Source organism: Nanorana parkeri, unplaced genomic scaffold (assembly GCF_000935625.1).
Source record: "Nanorana parkeri isolate BGI_ZX_2015 unplaced genomic scaffold, ASM93562v1 scaffold512, whole genome shotgun sequence".
Taxonomy (NCBI): Eukaryota; Metazoa; Chordata; class Amphibia; order Anura; family Dicroglossidae; genus Nanorana; species Nanorana parkeri.
In genome coordinates this window covers 1,020,888-1,044,345 of record NW_017306780.1, presented here as the reverse complement: position 1 = coordinate 1,044,345, position 23,458 = coordinate 1,020,888, and the positions used below count along the sequence as shown (strand labels likewise).

Genomic DNA, 23,458 nt, shown 5'->3' with positions numbered 1-23,458 from the left:
CATTGAGTGCATCACGTTATGCTGCTCGTATGTCAATAAACAGACATATTTGATTCACTATTTGGAGTGCCGGTGTCTCTATATATTCTACTAGCTAAATATCACGGTGGCCAGCTGTCGACAGCCGCAGCACCCACCTTTATTACTTTGGAACGGCGGTTTTAAATGCGATGGGTTCATGGACTTTACTTTAATTGCAGTTAGCACACAGCAGCAAGTCAGAGGTTGCAATGGTAGTTCAGAAGACAGGGACTCTTGTGAGATATTATGGAGCCTCTTCAGAGAGCTGTCTTTACTTGTCATTGACATTATAAAGCATATTTATTTTAATATGCGTCTGTCCACAATACCGTTGCTCTTTGCACTTTCTTAGTGAATAATTCACTAAAGAGACCTGATGTAAGGCCCATCCAAAATAGTAACATGCATGCCTAAGACTATTATATGCAGAGTTCTGTGAACAAATTGATTTATGTTTATTTTTGTTTGTTCTGCAAAAACTGGCAACTGAAGCACTTAAAGCCATGGAGAAATCCGCGTTGGATACTCTGGCATATGCACAAGCACAGTTAATTATCTGCAATCCCAAAGGTCTTTAGCAGTGCAAACCTTAAATATAGCACCGTTTTAATGAGATTTGGCACATCTCAACATTCTGTTAAGACCTTATTTTATTTAGTTGCCTGTTGAGTATTCTGGTCATAAAAGTTTGCACACCTGCTCAAATTTCAGCATCTTTTATCCAGTGAAATAATGTAGAACATGGAGCAGAGGAGCAAAGTAATCCAAGTAAATATATGTTTTCTGTAACAAACTTCACTGGTAAAAATGTCTTTATTAGAATAGGTGGGGGGAAAAAACCTAAAAAAAAGTAAACTTTTAAACTAAACTTTTAGCAAATAGCTAATATTGTAAACTGTAGGCATATCCCTTATGTTTTACTTTCTGTTACGGTGTGCCTACTTTAATGTTTTGTAGATATGGACTTGGAATAAGGAGCTTTTAGTGACGTGTTTCTCCAGTGGCACTGTGTGCTGCAGTGTAATGACACAAAGATTAGGTCTGTACTACATGTAAAGCGTGTGAAGTATGGAAACGGTACATTATTAAAGTGACACTGAACTCAGGAGTTAAAGCTTAAAAATGCATTCAAGTACCTTAACTATTAACAACAATGTATCTTATTTGTGTATCACTCAGCTGCAGATCCTCAAATCATCTCTGATTTGGTGCTGACACTGTCCTTCCTTCTGGAGGGTGGCTACTTTTGTTCCCCATGGTCATTGTGTGAGTTGTAAAGTAGCCACCGCTCCAAGCTCGCTCCTTTGATGGACTACACTCTCATGGTAAATTACTAATTTGTATTGAGATTGTAGCCCATCACGGGAGCGAGCTTGGATCAGAGTTGTGTTCACTGAATTTCATCACGTTCTATCCCACTCCTACTAACCTTATCGATCTAGAAGTTTGTAAAGTTATTCATTGAAGATGCCCATAGGATTTGCTTTCTTAATGCACAATTTCACTCAGCCCCTGTGAATGTGCACTTCCTGGTGTCACAACTCTAGGGCTAGGTTCACATCTAGGCAACTCCTGACCGGTTTTGTGCACGATTGCCGCATGGTCGGGAGTCGCCAAGGTGTGAACCAATCGCGCTATGGGTACCATTATTTCTAATGGCTCCCCAGTCGCGCCGGGCATATCACGTGGTTACCCGCCGTGATTCCGCCGGTGCAAGTGAACAAGATCGCGGCTAAAAAAAGCTGCACATCGTGTATCACAAAAAAATGTTTTTTTTAGCGATTGCCGCGCGGATGTCACCCCATTGAAATCAATGGGGCCGTGCGGCAATCGCTGTGTGCACTAGCACACGATTGCGTGGCCCCGGGAGGTGCGGCCTGGGTGTTGTGCAGTGTAGTGCAGGTGTGAACCTAGCCGCAATAAGCCTGATATCTGAACTACAACTCAACATCTGAACCCCCTGCAGTGTAACCTCATTATTGTTTGCTGGAAGAAATCAAGATTGCATCGCATCAAGCAGCAGGGAAAGAGACGCAAAGCAGTTGTTGAAAGTGATGGGCAGACAGAAGGCAGCACTAACACTACAAGTAAGTTTTGATTGTATAAAAAAACAACTCTAGTATGTATTCCTATTACAATGCTGATGTGGTAACACAATGGATTATGCTGGGACTTTAGAACTCATTTAAACTCTATTGTCACTATGCCAGCACAATATACCTAACATGGTAAAAACCTATCAAATAGAACAGTTTGCTGCCTATTAAACCTCAGGGCAGCTGTGACCAACTATGCCTCATGGAAGCAATCAAATTCTTTGCAGATCCAAAAAAGGCAGTGAGATCAGTTCCTCAGATGATGTTATCCTTTTCTACTGATATACTTAGTTGCTAGAAAAGCTTTAGACCTGAATATAAATTATTAATTTTGCTATTACCTCATTTGGTATGACATTATGGTTTAACATTTTAAAGAACCCATTTTATACTCAAAGTAAAATCATCTTTGCTCTGATTTATGTCCCATTGTCTTTTGAACAGTATTTGGAATAAATTACCTTTCCAAATCGTTTTAATGGACTTATAGTAATACTTATTAATCAGACTTAAGCCACATATTTAAATCATTTCATTAAAAATGTTATCTCCTTCCCTTTTACTGACACTTCCACCGCCTTTTATTAATTTAGCTGCCTGCTTTTGGACTATCTTCAAATCTCTTATGTCCTTGAAAGAAAAGTTTAATGATTTCATGATTTTGGTCAATGTTAGTTTAAACTTTATTTTGGCTTTACAGATTGATGCTTTTATTTTTGTCACACAGTTATCTGCTGGGACAGGGGTTCTCCCCGCTGCAGCCTCACAGACTGTCAGCGGTTTCTCCCTACAGGCTGTAATCAGCTACAGCGATTAAAAGTTAAATAAACTAAAATTAAAAATCCCCCATAAAATTAAAGGCCCCAGCGAACACGCGCATTAAAAAAAAAAGATTGCAGACGGTATGGAGCCACGCACAGCCGCACATACAAGCTGTGTGTATTCAGGAATGTGGGGGGCGTTGGACTACATGTCGCAACCACAGGGCGCAGATGCCATCCGCAATTAAATCAGCTCTCGGCGCCCAGCGGTTGCGACATGCAATGAAAATTATTAGTGCCCCCCAAGATTTGACTGTGGTATCTTATGTGACCCCCTATATATTGTTCATAGAGTCGCCACTACTTGGGTGAAATCTTTTTATCTCCCTCTTTATAGAGCTCAGTATGTATTGTTTTTTATAGTTTTTATAGTTGGTGCTTAGGAAGGATTGCTGCTGCTTAGCTTATAATAAACAGAAGCCTTTGGGCCCTGATTTCCTCATGTGTTTGTCTTTTCTAGGGGGCAATGCTATAATCACAACCTAGAAGTATTACCTTAGGGGCAATTCACACTTGTCTGCTTTCTTGCGTTGCATTAATGTACACATGTTAACATGTATTACATTAAAGCAGACCATTCAAAGAGCAGACAGAAAAATGTACCTGCAGTCTTTTTTTTCCAATGCAGCACACTGTAATGCATGGTAGTATGTTACCGTACATTGCCCTGAAATGCAGGTGGATTGTGGATGTGCCTATGGGTGTCCTTCAGAATGAAGGCATCCCAATGCACCAACACAAAAAACATGCTTTAAAGCACGCTGCGGTAACATGCTTTTTTCCGCCTCATAATAGTGTGAATGCAACCTTAGTTTTCAGCAATGAATTTCACCTGTTTGTTAACCACTTTAGCTCTTGCAGCTGTACATTCCTTATGGGCCAGAGCAATTTTTCCATTTCAGCTTTTAATTCAGCAATAAGTTTGTCATTACTTAAGATAGCAAAGTAATACATGTACAGTATATTGTTTTTGGTACAAGCAGGGATTAATCTTGACGATATTCATCGTCAAGATATATCTGTAGACAAAAATGTAACCAGACATTAGTTTCACCAGTGTTAGTTTTTAAACAACTATTCTATTTTATTCTATGGCATATGCTTTGGCTTGACTGAGCCGAGGTGAAAGCCGAAGTAGGCCGAAAGGCCTGCCAAAAGCCTGCTACTGACAGCTGGGTGGAGCCAGCTGTCGTCTCACGGCTGGCTCCGGCCACTTGCAATGACAGATCAGCGTCCCCTGGTTACCAGTTAACCAGGGGACGCTGAACTGTCATTACAATGAGAGCTCAGCGGAGCCCGCTCTTCATATCACTACCGGCTCCACTGAGCTCTCACTTTACCTGAATGACACACTTCCTGATCTTTGTGGAGCACAAACAAAAGTGCCCCAAATAAAGCACCTGTGTGCGGGCAGCATGCAGAGTGCCAGTGACCTGTGACTCAGTGCTGGGTGACAAGCCTCTGAGGGAGGCTAATGGGAACTCGGTGCCCCTCAACACATAAAGGGGCAGGATGAATAACACCTTCTAAATGGAGGAGAGCTGAATGAGAATGAACTGTCATGAGAGCTCAGCTGAGCCGGCCATGATATCACAGCCGGCTCCGCTGAGTTCTCATTGTAATGACAGTTCAGTGTCCACTGGTTACCAGGTAACCAGCGAACGCGGAACTGTCATTACAATGAGAGCTCAGCAGAGCTGGCTGTAATATCGCCACCGGCTTTGTCGAGCTCTCATTGTAATGACAGCAGGTCCCGGCCAATAGGAAACAGCTGTCACTGCTAGCTCCGCCCAATTGTTTTCTACTTTTTTTCTTTTTTACTGTTTTTCTATTCTGCTCGGTACCATGGCAAAGTGATTTACAAATAAAATAAAGGGTTTTTTTTCAATTTTTCCAAATTTTTTAAATGTGTCACTTAAAATGTGTCACAAATAAAATTAATAAACTTTAAATAATATGAACTTTAAGAATGTATGTGGAAACCTGTTTAGGTTTGATTCGCCAAGGGTTTTGCCAATCGTGTTAAAAATTTAGTGTGGAAAAAAGGAATTTTTTCAGGTTGCTTTAGCAGCAACACTTGTTTTTTCATCAAGTGGTAATAGGCTTCTTTGAATGGCAGGTAGAAATTATCTAGTAGTTCACTGTGGTGATAAAATTTTGTCCTGCTGCTGGTCAATTTCTATTAAGCTCTCATACAGAATTACAAGGCTGCAAATGCTACAGCAGTGTAATGGAGGAAATCTGGCTGAAATATACTAGAGAAAGAAAGTACAGGCAAGTGTTATACTACAGGAATTAAGAGACTGCAGATGACACAAAGCAGTATAAACTTGACCTGCAGCAGGACAATTTGAAATAGGAAGGCTAGGCCCAAATTTACTGCCGTATACATAACTTTTATTTTATCTATGGGGATAGTGGAATGTGTCGCTAGTGAGTAATATAATATGAGCTGGTTTAGGTACCCACTCTTCTTGCATGATGTGCTTTGAACAAAACAAAACAAGCAGCTTAAAGAACAGATAGTCACCAACAACTACATGCTCCAAAAAAGTGTCTATCAACATAAAATAAAAAACCCACAAAAGAAACTAAAACCCCAAAATGTCACCCATACAATAAAGAACTAAAATATTTTACCCAAACATAAAGGCTCAATCAACATAAAATTAAAACCAATATACATGCAATACAAATTAAAAACGTCATTTTTTAAAGCCTTGCAGCAGAAAAAAGCTTGCTTTAGAGGGAACAGCAAAAAGTGACCACTGACCTAAAAATACAAACAATAATAAGAAAAAACATAGGGGTTGCTTTTCCAAAGAGCAAGCAATATGATCTTTAATTGACTGACTTCTAATTCAATCAGTTTCCTAATTGACCCTAATGTCCCATTATGCAGTTTGTCAGCTTTCCCTTTCCTTTCCCTCAAGCAGCTTGCAATACACTAACACTATTGCTGCTCTGCGCCCCCTTTTTTTTAGTGAGGGGGCTGGCCTATCCAAAAGCCCCTATTTTGGCCCTTCTAAGCCATCTGACCATAACTCAAAGGCCGTGCAGTGCATTATGATTTTGAAAATATTGGTGAATACAGGTGAAGCTGCATGAAAATTCACCAGGACTGTGAATCTTGAACTTGCAGGAATTGCCTCAACCCCATGGTAGCTGCAGACTTGAATCACATCCCTAATATCTAACTGTATCTAAAACCTCCTTGTATTACTATATTGGTTTACTTTTACTCCTAAACATGTTTCCTTTATGAAATATACTTGCCATATTATTTATTTTAACGTTTATTGGCATTTACTTTCTGTGCATTTACCCAACAGTATGCCTCTGGAATGTTTAGATCTTCCTTAAATAGATTTAGCGTTTTTGCAGCCACCTACACATAAGAATAGTAATATAGAGATACATAGATAGAGATGCCTATAGATTCATAGAGATACATAGGTAGAAATACATAGATAGAGATAAGGAAAAGAATACAAGAGATCAGCAGCACTGAGATGCAACAAAGGATGAAAGCAGTTTTTCCCAAAAGAAACAAAACCAAAACATTGGCAGGTAATGATACACAGTGCTTTAGAAAACATTAAATCCTGCTAGGATTTACATCTTTTTTAACTTGCTAATTGTTTCTTTTACCTTTATTCTTGCTTTCTATAGATTTTGAATTTGTTTGTGAAAGGTAGAAAATATCCACTTAGGATCACTTTTGATCCCTGCACACTCTGTTTAGCGGTTTATTGTATTTGTTCAGACAATGCAAACATTAAAAGAGAACTAAAGCCAAACCTTTTTTAGACTTTAGTCCTCTTTAGGTTTGAAGGAGTAGATTTACTAATGTACGCCTGTGACCCAAACTCAGCATATAGAGGGAGCTGCAGCCGGGAAAGATCCCAACAATATTGTCTGCATCCACCCACCTCTCTAGAGCTGTGCCCATCCCCTTCTGTGTCTTCCCCTCACTGGAGGAACAGAGAGGGGAGGGGGAATCCCTGCAGGAAATGGAGACTGACAGTCACCACTCTCTGCAGGGAGAAGACAATGAACTGTGCAATCAGCGGTATGTGATCACTCAGCTCTTGATCTATAGAGCTGACGTGGCAGCTGCAGTGTCACGCACTGGCTCTAAGTAATGGGAAGAGTGCATTTTACTTTCCCAGTACTTTTCCTTTAAGACAAAATGTTGATCTTCAGTGTCAATGGTAAGTAGTAAAATTGACTAAAATGATTGAACCCTTTTGTAGAGAAGCATGATCTTTTAATTTAATATGCAGATCACACAGCTTTTTTCATGGAATTTTGGGAGATTTTTGTAGCAATGCATCACTCAATTTCTCTGAATTGACAACAGTTATAATTTCTTGCTGATAATCGCCTTGCTTGTTGTGAACTGCTGTAGTGTCTTTCTAGCATGTGGCATGGGACAGCCATTTTTGAGAATTTATTACCACAGCAGTGACTTTGTCTTTATAATGTTTTGTCTGTTCATCTGACAGGGAAATATGGAGCTTAATTGGATTAAATATTAAAAATATGCACAGTTTCAACATTTAGCAATATGAAAGCACAACAGCCCCTCAATAACTCTGCAATTAGACTGAAAAACACCCACATTGCCCACACTGTAAACTGTTTGTTTAATAACAATAATGTGATTTATTCTGGAGGATATCCGAATTTCTAAAATGACCCTGGCTTTAAGCCACTTTAATAAGCACTAACATGGAGAGCCTGCAGAGAGCTTTGAATAGCTAGATTAGGCATAGAAACATTATACAAATTAGAAGGGGGCTATTATGCATGCATAAAACATAGCATTCACTTCTTGCAAATGTTATTCTATTATCACTTTTTGCTTAGGAGTCAGCAGCGGCAAATTTAACTATCTTTGGCTTTGCACAATACTCAGGTCATGGATGTCTATATCCTCTAATAATTCATTTTACCTTAGTAAGGTATCCCATACTAACCCAGTTAAAGAGCATTTTCTGAAGAAGGCCCAAAAATATACTTTGGGGCTTCCATTCCAGCCTTATTTTGCGTGTTGTGAAGATTATAATTGCCCCAGTGATTTTAAATGTGAAGTACATGTTCTTTTTTTAAGAGATTGTTCTTATTATTAATTGCCCTCAAGTCAATGTCTGCTCCTGGCAACCATTTGGATAGTGTTTCTTCAGAATGTACTGTCTTCTTTTTGAGTCTTCAGTCTTTATAATGTCATGTTCATAATGTGTGTGACTACCCAGCCTTCTTATTGCTGGTCATGTACTTGTTTCCCCCCAATTTTTCATAGAACAGTTGTTTTTGCTCACAATATGTATACGATAAGGCAGCATCAGTTTAGCCATCTGGGCTTCTAGTGAAAGACTGGGGTTAATTGTTCAAGTTTGTTTAGTTTTTTACTCTTTAGTGATAGTGTAGACCAGGGGTGCCCATTAGGTTCTGCGCAATCTACCAGTCGATCGTGTAGCGATCACTGGTAGATCGAAATGTCCTGTCCTCCCGCCGTGGGGCTACTTTTCAGATCCCCGCTGCTCTCCCCCCATCTGTATGCAGCGGGGATCCAAGGAGAAGTGAGTGAAGCACTGCCGGCGGTGTGGGGGCGGAGGAGGGAGCCGCTGTCACTGAAGTAAGGCCGAGCTGTGCGGTGAGAGAGAGAGAGACGCTCTGCCAGGATATGACAGCCGGCACCTCTCTCTCTCCTCACCTCTCGGCCTTAGTTCTATGACAGTGGCTCCCTCTTCTGCTCCCACCGCGGCTGAACTGCTTCTTTCACTTCTCCTCGGATCCCGGGCAGATGCAGCGGGAAACCAGAGGAGAAGCTGAGCCCCCGTGTGCCGAGCGGCGGAGGATAGGTATATATCAGTGATCCTCTGTGCAGGACAAACACTGGTGCAGGACAAACACTGGAGTGATCAGCTTATCACTCCAATGTTTGTAAATAACTGGGGACACATAGTACTATATGTCCCCAGTTATGAATCAACAGGAAGTGATTTACATCACTTTCTGTTGATTCATAAGTTTCTCAATGGGGAGTAGCACTCTGTACAGAGGAGGACCCCATTCAGAAACTGGATGATAGTAAATAGTTTCTGAATGAATCGGACGCTTTCCATTCATTTAGAACAGAGGCTGCAGAAAAAGAGATTGAGGACTTTGTGTCCTCAATTTCTTTTTCTATTTCAAAAGGGAAATATCATGGGGCTGTTTAGTTATTTGATGAAAAGTAGGGCCAAGTGCAGGCCAAAGAAAAAAGATGCTTTTATAGCAGAACTTCAATCAAAAACAAAAAAGGCAAGAAGCACTTCTCATTGGTAAGCATGGTCAGGTGATTGTGCTGACCAATGAGTTAGTGTAATTTGAAATATCTAGTGCAGGGCTAAGAAGTTGTGTTTGGTGTACAGACCGTAAATCGGGAGCCGCTGAGGGGAAGCATTGTTCGTTTAAAGGTAAGAGCAGCAGGAGGGGGGAGAGTGGGCAGATTGGTGGGGGTAATTTTATTTTCCCAAATTTGACTGGGAAAGTATAATTAACCCATTAAATATCTGTAATATCAACTCATTCCTACATCTTAATACTTCATCTGCTTTGCAGGTACATTCTATCGCAGTCTAATGTTTTTAAATTTTAAGATAACCTGTGTATTATTATTATTAGTAGTAGTAGTAGTAGTATTATTAATATTATTAGTACTATTATATAAAATGGTTGTTTAAGAGAAAGTAAAATAGTTTTGGGGGATTTTGATGTTTTATATTTTTACTTCTGTAACATATTTATAAAAATCTTTACTTAATAAATAAACAAAATAAACATTTATTACAAGGCACATGCAACTCTACAACTGAGCTTTCTAGCAGACTGTGTTAATTCACTAGTTAAGAAGTTGCTACCTCTACCAAAAGAGGGGGAGAGTGGTGTACGCTTTCTGTGACTATTTTAGCTCTGATTTTAATGCATTTCCCAGACTTCAGGGAGGTCCTATGCATCTTACTTTAACAGGTATCTTACCATCCTACCTATCCTACTCCTTACTGGTAAACCCTTTAAGAATGTGTGACGAAGTAACTGCAGATGGCACAGCTCAGATAAATTATAAAACGATGTCACCAGCACAACGGAAATTTGTCTAAGCAAATATCTTTTATCGAGGCATTGAGGCATGTCACAAGAATGGCAAAGTTTTGGGGCTGTGCAGGAACTCTTCATCATTATACTGAGCCTGATGAAGGCTCCCTGCATGGCCCCGAAATGTTGCCAGATTTGTAACAATATGCCAATGTGTCAATAAAATAAGTTGCTTGGACAAATTTCCATTGTGCTTGGTGACATCCCGTTTCTTCACTATGCTGATTAGAGTGCCATCCACTTTGTTAATTTGATAACTATGAGAATAAAACAATGTCTAATAATGTTTAATATATATTTAAAAAATACAAATTCCTTGTAAACTCTGTGGTTATGTTTCTCCCTGTGAAAAGACCAGTCAGCATGCCTAGTAATTACCGTAAATAGGAAAGAATGGATGTCTGGTATTGGGCATTGTATGTACTGACAAAAGAAATAGATATTGTCAGAAGTATTCAATAAAATGGTGCAAACAGCTGTGGTCATGGATATTTGATGACCATTTCTCAAGTAGTTTTTGCCAGATTGAGGGAGAATCTAATGTGTATGGGGCAACCCTAGATCTTACCAGACATAGTTTACTTGGGATGCGGGTGGGGGATTGTTAAATATTCTGGCGGTTTCTGCTTTAGGGATGTGCTATTTAGAAAAAATGTTTGATGGCGGTATCTGTGGCCACATTTAGATAAAACAGTTACCTATCAGATTTCAGATATCTATTATCAGATCATTTAAAAGATTATATCTGCACTTTGTAGATTCATATTACATTGTACTGCCTAAATGAATATATTCACCCAGCTTCCAAGAGATTCCCTTTATTTTTTGCTAATGGTGCTATGAACATAGGGGTGGGTTTTTAGCTTGCAATGGTTTTCCTTTTTAATAAAATTTCATATTCTATATTTTTCATATTGTTGTAATTTTTTTAAGCATAAGGTATATTATGTGTCATGATTTTGTTTTCTTTAAGATATGTCTGATTGGAGACTGTGTTGGAGGAATTTTGGGTTTTGATGCTTTGTGCCACAGTGCAAAGACACCGGGGGAGAGTCAAAACACAAGCAGGAGAGGAAGTGCTAGCAGCATCCAGGTAACTTTCTTGCTATAACTACTTTAATTTCAGCTAAAGTATTTCTCGGTTTTGAAATAAAGACTTTCCTTCCTGTTATACCTAATGCCGTTTTTCAAAGTGTGCTAAACAATATGCTGTATGTTTAAAGGAGAACTATGGGGTTATGTCTTTTCCCTATAGTTCTCCTTAGGGTAACGGGAGGACACAAACTAGCATCCTCCCGTCACCCTAGGCTCAGTATACCGCTAGCTGCAGCTCGCTGTATACTGAGACGCCGCAGTATACTGCTCATGGTATACTGAGACGCCGCAGCTGATGCGGATCCCGACAATTGTGCCGGGATCCGCCCAGCTGCGTGACTGACAGCTGGCTCTGCCTATCTAAAGGCAGAGCCAGCTGTACCTGCCCCCTCCCCGTCCGTTCCGCCAGTCAGCGCTGGTGGATCGGAGCGGGGAGGGGGGAATCCAGCCCAACCCCTGTCACGGCAGAGAGCCGTGACAGGATCGAGAGGTGAGCAAACGCCGGTATGTGTTCGCTCACCTCCCGATCTACTGAGCCGACCTGTGACAGTCTCATTGTCACAGGTCGGCTAGAACTATGAGGTGAGTGAAAATCACTCACCTCATAGTTCTCCTTTTAATGAGTGAATTTTAAAGGTTGCTTTATGAACTGAAAATTATTCTGATTGAAACATTGATGCACCGGTATTTTATTCCTATCAACATGATGCATTGAAGTACAGTCAAGCCCCCTGTTCAAATACCCTCAGCAGTAAAACTCAAAGGGTTATTCCCAAAAGGTTTAAGAGTTTAGATTGGATAGTAATCTAACTGTGAGTATTTTCTTGAAGAGATTTGGACATTATTTTTGAATAGGGCTAGTCTTAGGTAGTCTCATGTAATGCCATATACAACATTTTAGCACTGTTTATCCCCCCACCCCAAGCCTTGAAAATGTTTTGTTTATGTTCATTGGAACCACAGCTACTGATTGGGACATCTCTGCATTGCAAAAGATGCCTCATTACTATGAAAATTGAATTTGGTTGACAAGGTAGGAGTATTTGTCAATGTTCAGGTGATCAATACTGATTATGAACTTCTCTAGGAGCATTTGTTTTCTAGATGCTAAAAATGTGCACAGGATGCCATAGAATACAAAGCTAATATGGCTAGAATGGCATCACATTTGTGGTTGCAATTTGCCACAAATGTGCTTTTTGTATTCATTTTCTTTTCTCCCTTTTTAAGGAGAGAGACTTTTGATGGGTTGATTTTTTTTCATCAAACAAACTAGAACAAGATTAGATAGTTATAGTAAGCTTGCATTGAGGGCCTGCATTAACTTTCTAACTGCATTTCATTTTGCGAGCATGGGTTGAAACTCAGTGGTGGTCAGTGGGAGCAAAACAAACATTTTGTGTCAGTAATCAGTTGGAGTAATAAATGCCCCTGCATCAGTGGTCAGTGGATACAAACCTTCCACCAGTGTCAATGACAGTATAAAAATGCCCCTACATACATAAGAATAAAATATTTCCATGGTGTCACTGGTCAGTGAGAGTAATAAATGCTTGTGTCAGAGGTCAGAATTGTGTCCTTGTGTCAGGGGTCAGAATTGTGTCCTTGTGTCAGTGGTGGGAATGGTGCCCCTGTGTTAGTGGTAAGACTGTTGCCCCTGTGGCAGTGCTATGAATGGTGTCCCCATAGCAGGGGTCAGAATTGTGCACCTGTGTCAGTGGTAGGAACGTTGCCCCTGTGTCAATGTTAGGAATGTTGCCCCTGTGTCAGTGGTAGGAATGTTGCCCCTGTGTCAATGGTAGGAATGTTGCCCCTGTGTCAATGGTAGGAATGTTGCCCCTGTGTCAATGGTAGGAATGATGCCCCTTTGTCAATGGGATGAATAGTGCCTCTGTGTCAGTGTCTTTCACATTACACAAGGAAACAAGACAGGGTGTCCCCCTATACCCAGTGCTGGTGGCTTTAGCCTTGGCACCCCTACCTATGCTCCTCTGAGTCAGTGAAGGGCCTGACTGTTGGTCCGTTGAAGAAGAAAATTTCCCTGTATGCAAATTATACTTTTCTACACCTAAATGATGCCTCCTCATCATGGCATGCGACTTTAAAGATTATTGACACTTTTTGTTCCTTCAGGTATAAATAGATAAATTGTGAGAAATCCCTGCTGTTTCCACTGGAACCCTTGGCAACGCCTCCATCCACCAATACCCCTCTAACCTGAGTCTCCTATTTAAAATACGTTAGGTAGAGATCCAGAGAGACCTATGTGAGCAAAAAATAGTGTTGTCCTATTGTTCGTCTGGGCTGGTAAGACTCTTAAGCTTGTTAAAACTGCTTTGCAGGTGCCTCTGAATAGAAGCGGCCTGGCTCTCGCTAGTTTTCAAAAAGACTGTTGACAACAATTCTGACCACTGTGTACTGCTGGTTTTTCCAACCAGTTGACATCCCTGCAGTAATCCTTGAGGCAGCGATCCTGAGATCTTACTCTGAGCTCTGTAATATAACTTTCCAGGGCCCTTGCTCTGATGCCAATATCACCAGACCAATGCAGACCACTTCTCTAGTTTGGAAAAAAGCAAGGGAAAAACACAAAATTGTTAACACCTTCTTATACCTTCTTGCAGTTGACACAAGCTATTCAGGTCCACCTCCGCTTGCCAATACCATCTGACACTATTAAAAATGTCCTGATCACAGAAAGGATGGCTATCACATACTAACAATCCAAAGCTGACCTGCCTCTTCCATAAGTTAAGGGAGGATATTACGGACCTAGGGGAAGAAAACTGGACTGAGGGTCAGCAACAGTATTTTCTTCTTATAATCTCCACATGTACAAGTTTGTACAACTACATTTCTTACACAATGCTTATTACACCCCACAAACACTTTCTACCATCCACCAAAAATATTTAGGTAACATCTTATAGATGCAAGGCTGTATTTGGCTCTTTTTTCACATAGTATGGACCTGTGGATTTAATAAGGTCTGGGTACAGGGATTGAAAGTGTAGGTCAATGTCTGTATAGTTTGCTTTGTTTTGCCATGTTCCTTCTCCTTCATTTACAAAATGTCTGTAGCCTGAAGTAGTATAATCCACAGGCTGTGCAATGTCCGATTTGTTCCTCCTCCTCCTCCATTTTTCCCCCTCAGAGAATTGATCAGATGTTTGCTCATACTGCATCTTCTGAAGTTGCGTTATAATTGTGTGTGTTTCTTATTTGTTATAAGCACTGACTCAGCTAACAATACCCTGCTACTACTATGCTGTCTTCCCACTGTAGAACATTATATTCATTTGAATGTATGACGTGCCATTTCATATGTCTCCTTTCTTATGTTGCCTGATGTACAAGGACTGACTGTTGTACCTTTTTTATATTTAACTTTTTATTTAAAAAAAAAAAACGAAAAAAACCCATTAACCTCTACTTGACTAAATCCCAGACAGAGCTTAAATTATTAACTCTCGAAAACCTTTTAAATAATGGGCCTTTTTTAATTGAATCAAATCCTTCACCTATTATTGTTTATGTCCCAACAACACAGTAATGATTTATTACAAACTTTTACTATTAACCCTATTTTAAGAGACTTCACCTAAAATGTATATATTGTCTAACCAGCAGTTTATCAAAAACTAATTTAAAAACTCCAATTTGATCATTTTGTGTGTAGCTTTCTAGCCTAAAAGTCCATTCTCCTTCCCTTTGGTTTAGGAGTTTAATTGGGTCTACAACTCTCTACTTTTCTAGGATCTCGACTGGGGTAACAGCTGCACTGAGCAGAGACAGTTTGACCCCTTCTTCCTTTTTTAACATTGTGTTACTGTTCTTCCAGCCACTTTGCTGAAATGCATTTAGTGCTACCCACATATTGCAATCCTCACCCACTTTCCAGGAGGTAAACACTTTCTTTGTGTCATATCCTTTTCTCTATTTAGAAAGGACCTTAACCCCTTGAGTATTATCCTGTATATATACAGTACCATCATTACCAGCCCATTTTTCTAATAGATAATTTGATATCACTGTACCCAAATGAATATCACAACATATGAAATGTTAAATCTTTTTTTTGAGACCGAACTTTCTTTTGGTGGTGTTAAGTATTTTTTTCAGTTTTTTACTATATAAAGGACGAAAGACCAACAATTTATTTTAAAAAGCCTAATGCTTTAATAACCTGTCAAATTTTTTAGGTCCCCAAAATTGTTTAATTTAGAAGATAGTGTATACAGTGCAGCAGTCAGAGTACAAGGGTCAGGACTATGTAATGCACAGAACAGTTTATAGATTTAAGTGATCAGAAGTTGGTTACCCCCTTATGGTGGTTGGTGGTGACTACCCCTTTACATTTTGATAGTAAATGGTATGTGCCCCCTTAAATTTTGGTAATCAATAGTGATTGTCCCATAACTGTTGGTGGTCAGTAGTGCTTTTCCTCATAACATTGGTGGTAAGTGTGCCCCCTTTATGGTCAATATTTCCTTTGTACCCCCTTGCTGTTCAGTGTGCCCCCCTTGCTTCTCAGTTTACCCCCCTTGCTGTCCAGTGTACCCCCTTTGCTGCTCAGTATACCCCCCTTTCATTGGTGGGTAGTGGGGGCAGTATTACTTCTATTACTTTAGATGCCAGCAGATAATCGGTGGAAGAAAAGGAAGGGGCTCTCAAATGTGAATACAAACAGTGTTTTCGTTTGTGATCACTGTGGTTGGCTATCACAGTGATCACAAGGCACAGAACCCCTGTGACTGGCTTTGTGGATTTTGCCTGTGATCTGAGCTGTCTTATGACAGATCGATCACAGGCATTCAATGGGCACACTATCTGTCAATGCCTATTTTCTTCAATGCGGTTTAAAAATGGCACTCCATAAATAAGCATCCACCTCTGTCATATGGTGTTCTTTATCATATGACAGTACTGAGTTGGTAAAAAGTTAACACAAAAGTTCAAATTATGTTATCTATGCTCAGCAATAATAGGGAAAGCAGGCTAAGTTATGCACACCATAGAGCTGCTCCTGCTGTGGGTAGACATGATTATGACCAGGCTGGGACAGCGTTAGTGGAAATAAGTATGCAGGAGGTTATGGTGTATGAAAGTATGCATGGGACAGCACTCCTTTTTTAAGTTATAAGTCTTTGGACTGATATAACTAAGTGATTCTCTAAAGGACTCTTTTTATGGTCTCTTTGTACTTCATCGTTTTCACATTTTCACATATTTCATATTGGAAGACAGGGACTCAGTTTGTTTAAGACTTTTGAAGAGTCTAGAACGCATTGATTGGATTTTGAATTGGATCATTTGGAGTAGTATACTTGTGCATTTGCTGTTGATTTTTGCATGCATTTTGTTGTATTGCTATATAGGCAGCATGTCCTATTCTACTATGTTTTAACTAGTTTTATTGCTTTATATGGGTCAATGAGAATGTAATATAAATACATGCAAAACAGAGTGTAAACACAGAAAATGCATGCATCATGAATGCACCTGCATTTGAGTAGCTTCTGATTCTAATAGCCATTTACTCTTACCCCATCTAGTTTGCATAATGCTTTTTAGTTGTAGTAAGAAGGTACACGGTTTTTCAGTGCACGTATCCAATAGGGCCCTTTCCCCTTGTGAATATTTTGCTAATAGCATATACTTACCTGAACTGTAATTCCCTTCTCTTCAAAAGTATGGAAGGCTCATTAACAGGTGAACAGGATGTAAATGTCAACAGAACACACGTACAAGGGGCTTATTGAACAACTAGGAAGAGTTTGTAAAAGAGGTTTTGTGGCACCAGACAAACCCCAAAGCAAAGCCCTGTGGTTTACTTAAGTGCATTAGGGATGCACCAAAATCGGTATCGGTGGCGATACCGAGTATTTGGTACCGAAAAACCGGTATCGGTGCATCCTTTAAAGTGTATGCTAGAAGCAAAAAAATCAGCGTGGGGAAGGGACTCCAAAGTGCACTAAATGTGACCAGTATGACCAATAGAAATATGCAGTGCAAGTTTTATTAAATTGTAAAGAAGAGTGGAATCAGATGAGGCAGCAAATGTAAAGCTATAATGATGTACACATTTCCATTTGTGTCATTGCCATATATGTAATGTTGTTGTTATATTTTTGTGTCTGTAGATTTATCAGTTTTCTGATTTTGGCCAGGATGTTTGCATTGCTGTATGTGGATTAATTCCACTCACTTGATGCAGGATTTGAACCGGGGAAATAGGTGTTGTGTGGCAGGTCCTCTAACCGCTCAGCCACTGGGCTTCCCTTTGCTGTTTGTTGGTTGTTGCACATCCCTATTGAATCCTCGGCATTTTAACACGCCATGCGCGTGCGTTGGTAGTATTTATCAAGCATCTTTATAACCTGCATACGCTTCCGCGCCAAGCGTATACGCGCACGCGCGCGCGCAATCGGCGTGTTTTTGCATGGCGTGTTTGTGGCGTGTTTGTGAGGTTAGTAAATCAACCCCATTGACTCAATCTATGATATCAAAGTTATATTAACATAAAATGGTATTTAAGTTATTTAAAATGCTGATTAAATCACTTACAATGGATGCTGCTCCTTGATGTTTAAAAGTTTTAGCCTCCTGTAGAGTCAGCCGGTCCTGTGAACGCTGGGCCTGATATCCTGTTATTTGGGTGGCTCTTTTCCCTTGCAGGATCCTATGGAGCAACCCATATGTGTGCAAGACAAGTCACTCGCCTCCTCCCTGCCCCTCACTCCTTCCTTCTCCAAGCTAATAGATGGACAGCTGATGGAGACTGTGCTGTCCATTGTGATCTTGTACTCAACAGGAAGTTCAGGGAAATGGAGCCAGCTGTGCTGAAAGATAATAGCTAGTGAAAGAGGGCAAACATTTAAAAAATAATTTGCTGGGCAATATATATTTGTTTGATCTGGATTCATTGTCGAAAAAAATCGTATTTTTTTTATACCTTTAACCCCTTTATGACCAGCGACGTACAGTGTAAATCACTGGCATCAGGGCTGTTTAAACAGACTAATAAGCTATTGAAGTGCGATCAGCACTTCAATAGCTTATTTAGTGTAAAAAGGTGATACTAGGGGTCTTTTAGACTACCAGCATCACCTTATAGAGTACCTGTCACCACTAATCTGCTTTCACATGGGGGGCTTGTAAGCATCCTGATGTTATGCAATTAAAGTAAAGTTAGAAAAAAGACAGTTTTTTAAATTAATATTAAATACAATAAATGTAAAAATTATAATAAAAAAAATGTTTTAAAGTCCCCCGCAAGTACGCACATCTTCACGTAAACACGCGTCGGGTGCGCCTACGTATGAAAACGACGAAAGCGATACACATGTTGGGTATCGCCGCGCACACCGGAATGAGAGCAATAATTCTAGGGCCAGTATTTTTGGGTGTCTCTAAACTGATGACCTGTGGGGGGCTTTTAAAGCGTTGTCTATGGAGTTTATGGGGTACTGAATTTTGTCGCCGTTTCACGGACGCATGCAATTTTTTTATCTCAATTGAGAAACAAAAAAGTGTAGGGATCAGCACTAAGCGGAGACACCACCACTAAGTATAAGCATATATACAAAAAGGGAAAGAGAAAGACGGGGCTTTATAGGTGACTCATGAACAATGCGGTTAGACATAATGTCACATAACTCATTTTGTATAGTAAAATTCATATTTAATAACATAGTTCCATGATTAGCAGAAATTAGCACATACAGGACATACCACACATTTTAAAACAGGACCATTCAATATATAAGCAACATGTCACCTCTAGGGATCTGTACAAATTCATATTGTGCAAAATAGCAATAATTAGCATTCTTGATTTCATAATAAATACATAATAAATTAGATCAGTCAATGTATAATTTTTCAGATCAGTCACTTATATTGATGATATATAATTTCATATTGTTAAGTGTTCCAATCAAGAATCTGTACGTTTCCATTCTTCTACGCGTTTCGCTAAAAAGCTTCCTCAGGAAGATAAGAGGCTGCCTGTAATATTTAAGTATCAAAAATGTAACTATGTATGGCTATCCTAAAGTTAAGGGAATCATTTAATTCACATATTGAACATACAATAAATAATGAAAAAACATAACCTTTATTAAGGGTCTTAGTGGTGAACCGGTCCGCAACCTCAGTAGGCCAGCATTCATCACACAGAGGACATAGTATCCCCTCACACATATTCCCCCATCTATTTGAAGGGAGGGGGAACAAAGGAGGAAAGGGGATGATTTTCTCCCAATTGTCTGGTTAAATATACTAAGATTTCTGAGATCAATACATAAATTACCATCCAGTGCTATAATGATAGTCACCATGTCAAAACTTACATAGCGTTATATTGATTCGTAGGACCAAAGGACCCCCTCTCTCCACCGATCCCCCCCAGACACCCACTCACTCCTCCATATAACTGCCGCACCACGTCCCACTGCCCATATATATCCGGCGTGTGACGTCAGCGGCCGGGGTGGATTTTTTTATCTCGGCATGTTGGGTATCTATTTACTCGTTGTAACCTCCTCTTTTTTTTAATTTAAGTACATTGTTCACTAACTTTTGGGGTTTGATAAGGAGTTGCACTAATAATGTGAAATTTGCAACTGCCACCATTATAAGGGTCTTGGAGGTTAATTTTCAGACCTAAAATGTGGAACATAACATGGGTTCAAAAAACGAAACAAAGGCCTCAGTCATGAAGGGTTTAAAGTAGGTGTAAAACCTAATTGAATGATATTTAATTTGGTAAACATTGCGTGTGATAAGCATAGGCCATTTGCTAATTCTTCGTTACATTTCACTGATGCCAATCTCCTGCAGCCGCTTTGCAGTCACCTCCTGTTTACATGCACTCAAGTGATGGCTGCATTACTCAGGGCAGATTTTTTCCTGATGATAACAGGTGACCATGTCGGCTTAATGTATGTTAAAAGTGTCCTTGTGAAGTCTCCATCGAACGTTTGTGGGACAGGGTGACAATGCAGGAGCACAATTGGGAGACAGGGACAGAATACCTATTACATGTCACCATATAACAACACTTGCTTGAGAAAGGAACTTCATGGCAGAATCATTATTATTTATTTTAATGAAAGCTGTAGATTGCAAAATATAGAAAATTACACTGAAAGTAAAAGCTTATATGAGATGGTAGTGAGTGAGTTTACATTAATTTTAATACAAAATACAGTCAGTCAGCTTTTGTACATGGTTTTTGGCTGCAAATAAATTATTTGCCTTGCTTTGATTATGATATACTTTTAGGCGATCGCCTTTATTTGAAAGTAATGTTATTCTTTACAGGTATTAGGTCTGTATTGTATGACCACAAATTAAAGCGTAGTATAGTCTAACAATTGATGCAAAGCATTATTCAAAGACATTTGTTCCCATGTAACACTAACACAGGTCAAGAATGAATGGGAAACGTGCAGAACGCACTTACTCATTTCATTCTGCACAACATACCATTGATAGGGAGAGATATCTTTTTCTCTTGGAATCCATCAAGTGCTGATGTGTGGCATTCTCAGCTAGTAAGAGTGTAGGAGTTTGATGAATCCTGCGCTCCAGGGAATTACGAAAGGATAATTTAATACACTTTGCTGTTGCAAGCTAAGAAATAAGTCATTTCTGTCCATTATTAAATAACCTCCAATGTCACATCCAAAAGAAAAGTGCAGTGTTGATAAGTATGCCAACAACCTTTGTCCATTTCTCAGTATTGTTTCCTCCAATATATCCATTACATTTCCCAAAATAGCATTTGGAACACAGCAAATTAAAATAGAACACAACATCTGGCTTCATATCGCCAAGGTATTATAAATTTGTTGGGTGTTCCTGATTTTCTGAGCTTACCAAGAATAGGGGTGGTTTTATTGCATAAACTGGCTATTACCATTAAGGTCTAGACCAGTAGTTCTCAACCTGTGTAACCTCAGGACCCACATTTGTCCTCGGTCATTAAGTCGCGACCCAAGTTGCACTGCAATGGCTCGAATGGCAGTGTGGGCTGCTGTGCTGTGATGGAGCTCCATCCAAATGCGTCCTAATTTTTGGAATGTTTTAGAATATTGGGAGTTTCAAAACTCTGGCAGAACAGGGGACATTTCTGGATGCTGTAGGTCAGAATTCCCAGCTTGTGTCCAGGGGGCCTCTCTGGCCTGGCCCAATGCCGATCTCATAGTAAAAATAGGTCTCTTTTCTCCATAGTTAGCAACATCATTGGTTCTGTTTTTTATCAGGGATGTTATAAATGTTCACTAATCAACGCTAGGCAACAATGCCTCTAGTGAAATTGTATTATCTACTGCCACTACTGTAGATAATATGGCTGAGCAACTCTCCTAGCAGGATAATTGGCACTTCTATTCTCAATCCCCCCCAAAAAATCTCAGAATTTGGCCAAATGGTTTTTAACATTTTATAACATAGATTATAGTATCTATTATATGTAGCAGAACAGATATCTGTAGGGGATATCATTGCATGCAGTCTAGTACTTTTGTGTTCTATGGTAACATAGCCAACAGGTCCTAGCATGCTATGTCTCAGCAAACAGCTACTACTTAGCTTCAGCTGCAGAGAACATTTAGACCAAATTACTTTTTCTTTTTTTTTAATTTATCTTCATTTTATAATGAAGTCTTGTGACCTACAACCTTTTATTTACAGGAAATATGTTTTTTTGAACAATTTTAATGTCAGGGCTTGACGTCAGGAAGAAATAAATCTATATTCTTGAAACAGAGTATTAGGTGATGTCAAGCCCAATATTGACATTGTAAGTAATTGGATGTAATGCATTAAAAAGACCTGGCTTTCTCCTGACAATCCAGGGCAGCTCATAACCTTTTGTAGAAGGAAGAGAACGCACAAACGAAAGCTGAAGAAATATAAGAAGTGCAAAATATATTGAAGGCTTATGTATACCTACTGACATTAAGCCATTTAGTGATTAAATAAATTACTTTTCTTCTGTGCACTTTTAGAATCTTTACATTTTAATCTGTAGTGGTTAGAAAAGTCCTAGAATTAAGCTTATGTAACAAGCTATGTATAATACATGTGCATTACCCATCAAAACCAAGTAGTAGCCAGTGGTGGAACTACCATCATAGCAGACACAGCCATATGGCAAAAGGTAAAACTGGAATCTACAGCATTACCCTCTGGCCTTATCACCTAGTCTATTCATTGATCTTGCTCAGGAAGGAGCAATTGTACTTCTGTAAGGACAAGAAAATGACAAGAGCTCCACAACCTAGCGCAATAAAAGCTGGCAAAGAATGATGAGATTGTGTATACAGTAACAATGTTGCATTAATTTGTTTGATGAGAGACACAGTAGCTGGCAAACAAAGTAACCACAATGGATGTGCAGAGCGGCAGGTGGGTGTCAGATCTGGCAGCAGAGGGAGAAAACAAGGACGCTCATTGTGTAAAAACCTTTGGAGTTTCCAGATGTATGTAGCACTGAATGCACTCACTCACCCTGTCATGGTAGACATCAGTGTCTTATGTAACCAATCATTCCCGTGATGACCAGATCTGGTAGAGCAGTTGGTGTGCCCACTGATCTGCAGACTCCTCAGGCCCCAGGTGATGAGAAGTCCAATGTGCTGGATTCCTGGCACAGTCTCCTGGGGGAGAGAAGATCTCAAAGATTTACTTTGAGGCTTGATAAAGAGGATAGTCCTCGAAACGCGTAGCCGATTCTGCCCATGTTTTGAGCTATTTCACTCTAATCACAGCTCCCTTTCTTATCGTGCACTGACCCGCAGCACCTGGTGCACCCCCGGCAGACTTCCCCCGATACAGCATGGTGACACACGGCGATTTGTGTCCCACAGCCGTTTGCGGCTCATCTCTCCCCCCTCTAGCCACCGCGGCTCGGCCTGGCTAGCCGAGTATGTGTACCTGGTTTATATCAAACTCAAGTTCCGGTCCGGCAGCCATCCATCCCTTGCAATTTGCCCCAACTAGCTGGTAACAGGAAGCCAGACGCCACTCCACAGGGGACCTTCAGGCACGTCTGCTGACATCCTAAATGTAAGTCACCCCTTATTTCTCCTTTTTACACTGTTAGCCACAATAGGGCTGCCAGCACCCCCAAAGGGTAGTAGCGCTCCTCAGTTATTTTTTGTTGATTTACACATAGGAGTGCACTCACTGCTGGAGCAACTTGTCAAGCAGTTGTACTTTGTATAGTTAGTGCAAACCCCTGTAATAGTCCTTGCATTATATATATATATA

General features: G+C 40.0%; 1 protein-coding gene across 1 annotated transcript in view; it reads left to right on the top strand.

Annotated features, from left to right (window-relative positions):
- Window positions 1-23,458, top strand: part of PITPNM3 (PITPNM family member 3) — a gene marked incomplete at its 5' end in the record, with an annotated part of 118,221 nt that overhangs the window by 35,289 nt on the left and 59,474 nt on the right. Inside the window, one exon of the mRNA XM_018561271.1 lies at window positions 11,055-11,174. Coding sequence (XP_018416773.1) covers window positions 11,055-11,174 — 120 coding nt within the window. The remainder of the gene's footprint in view (window positions 1-11,054; window positions 11,175-23,458) is intronic.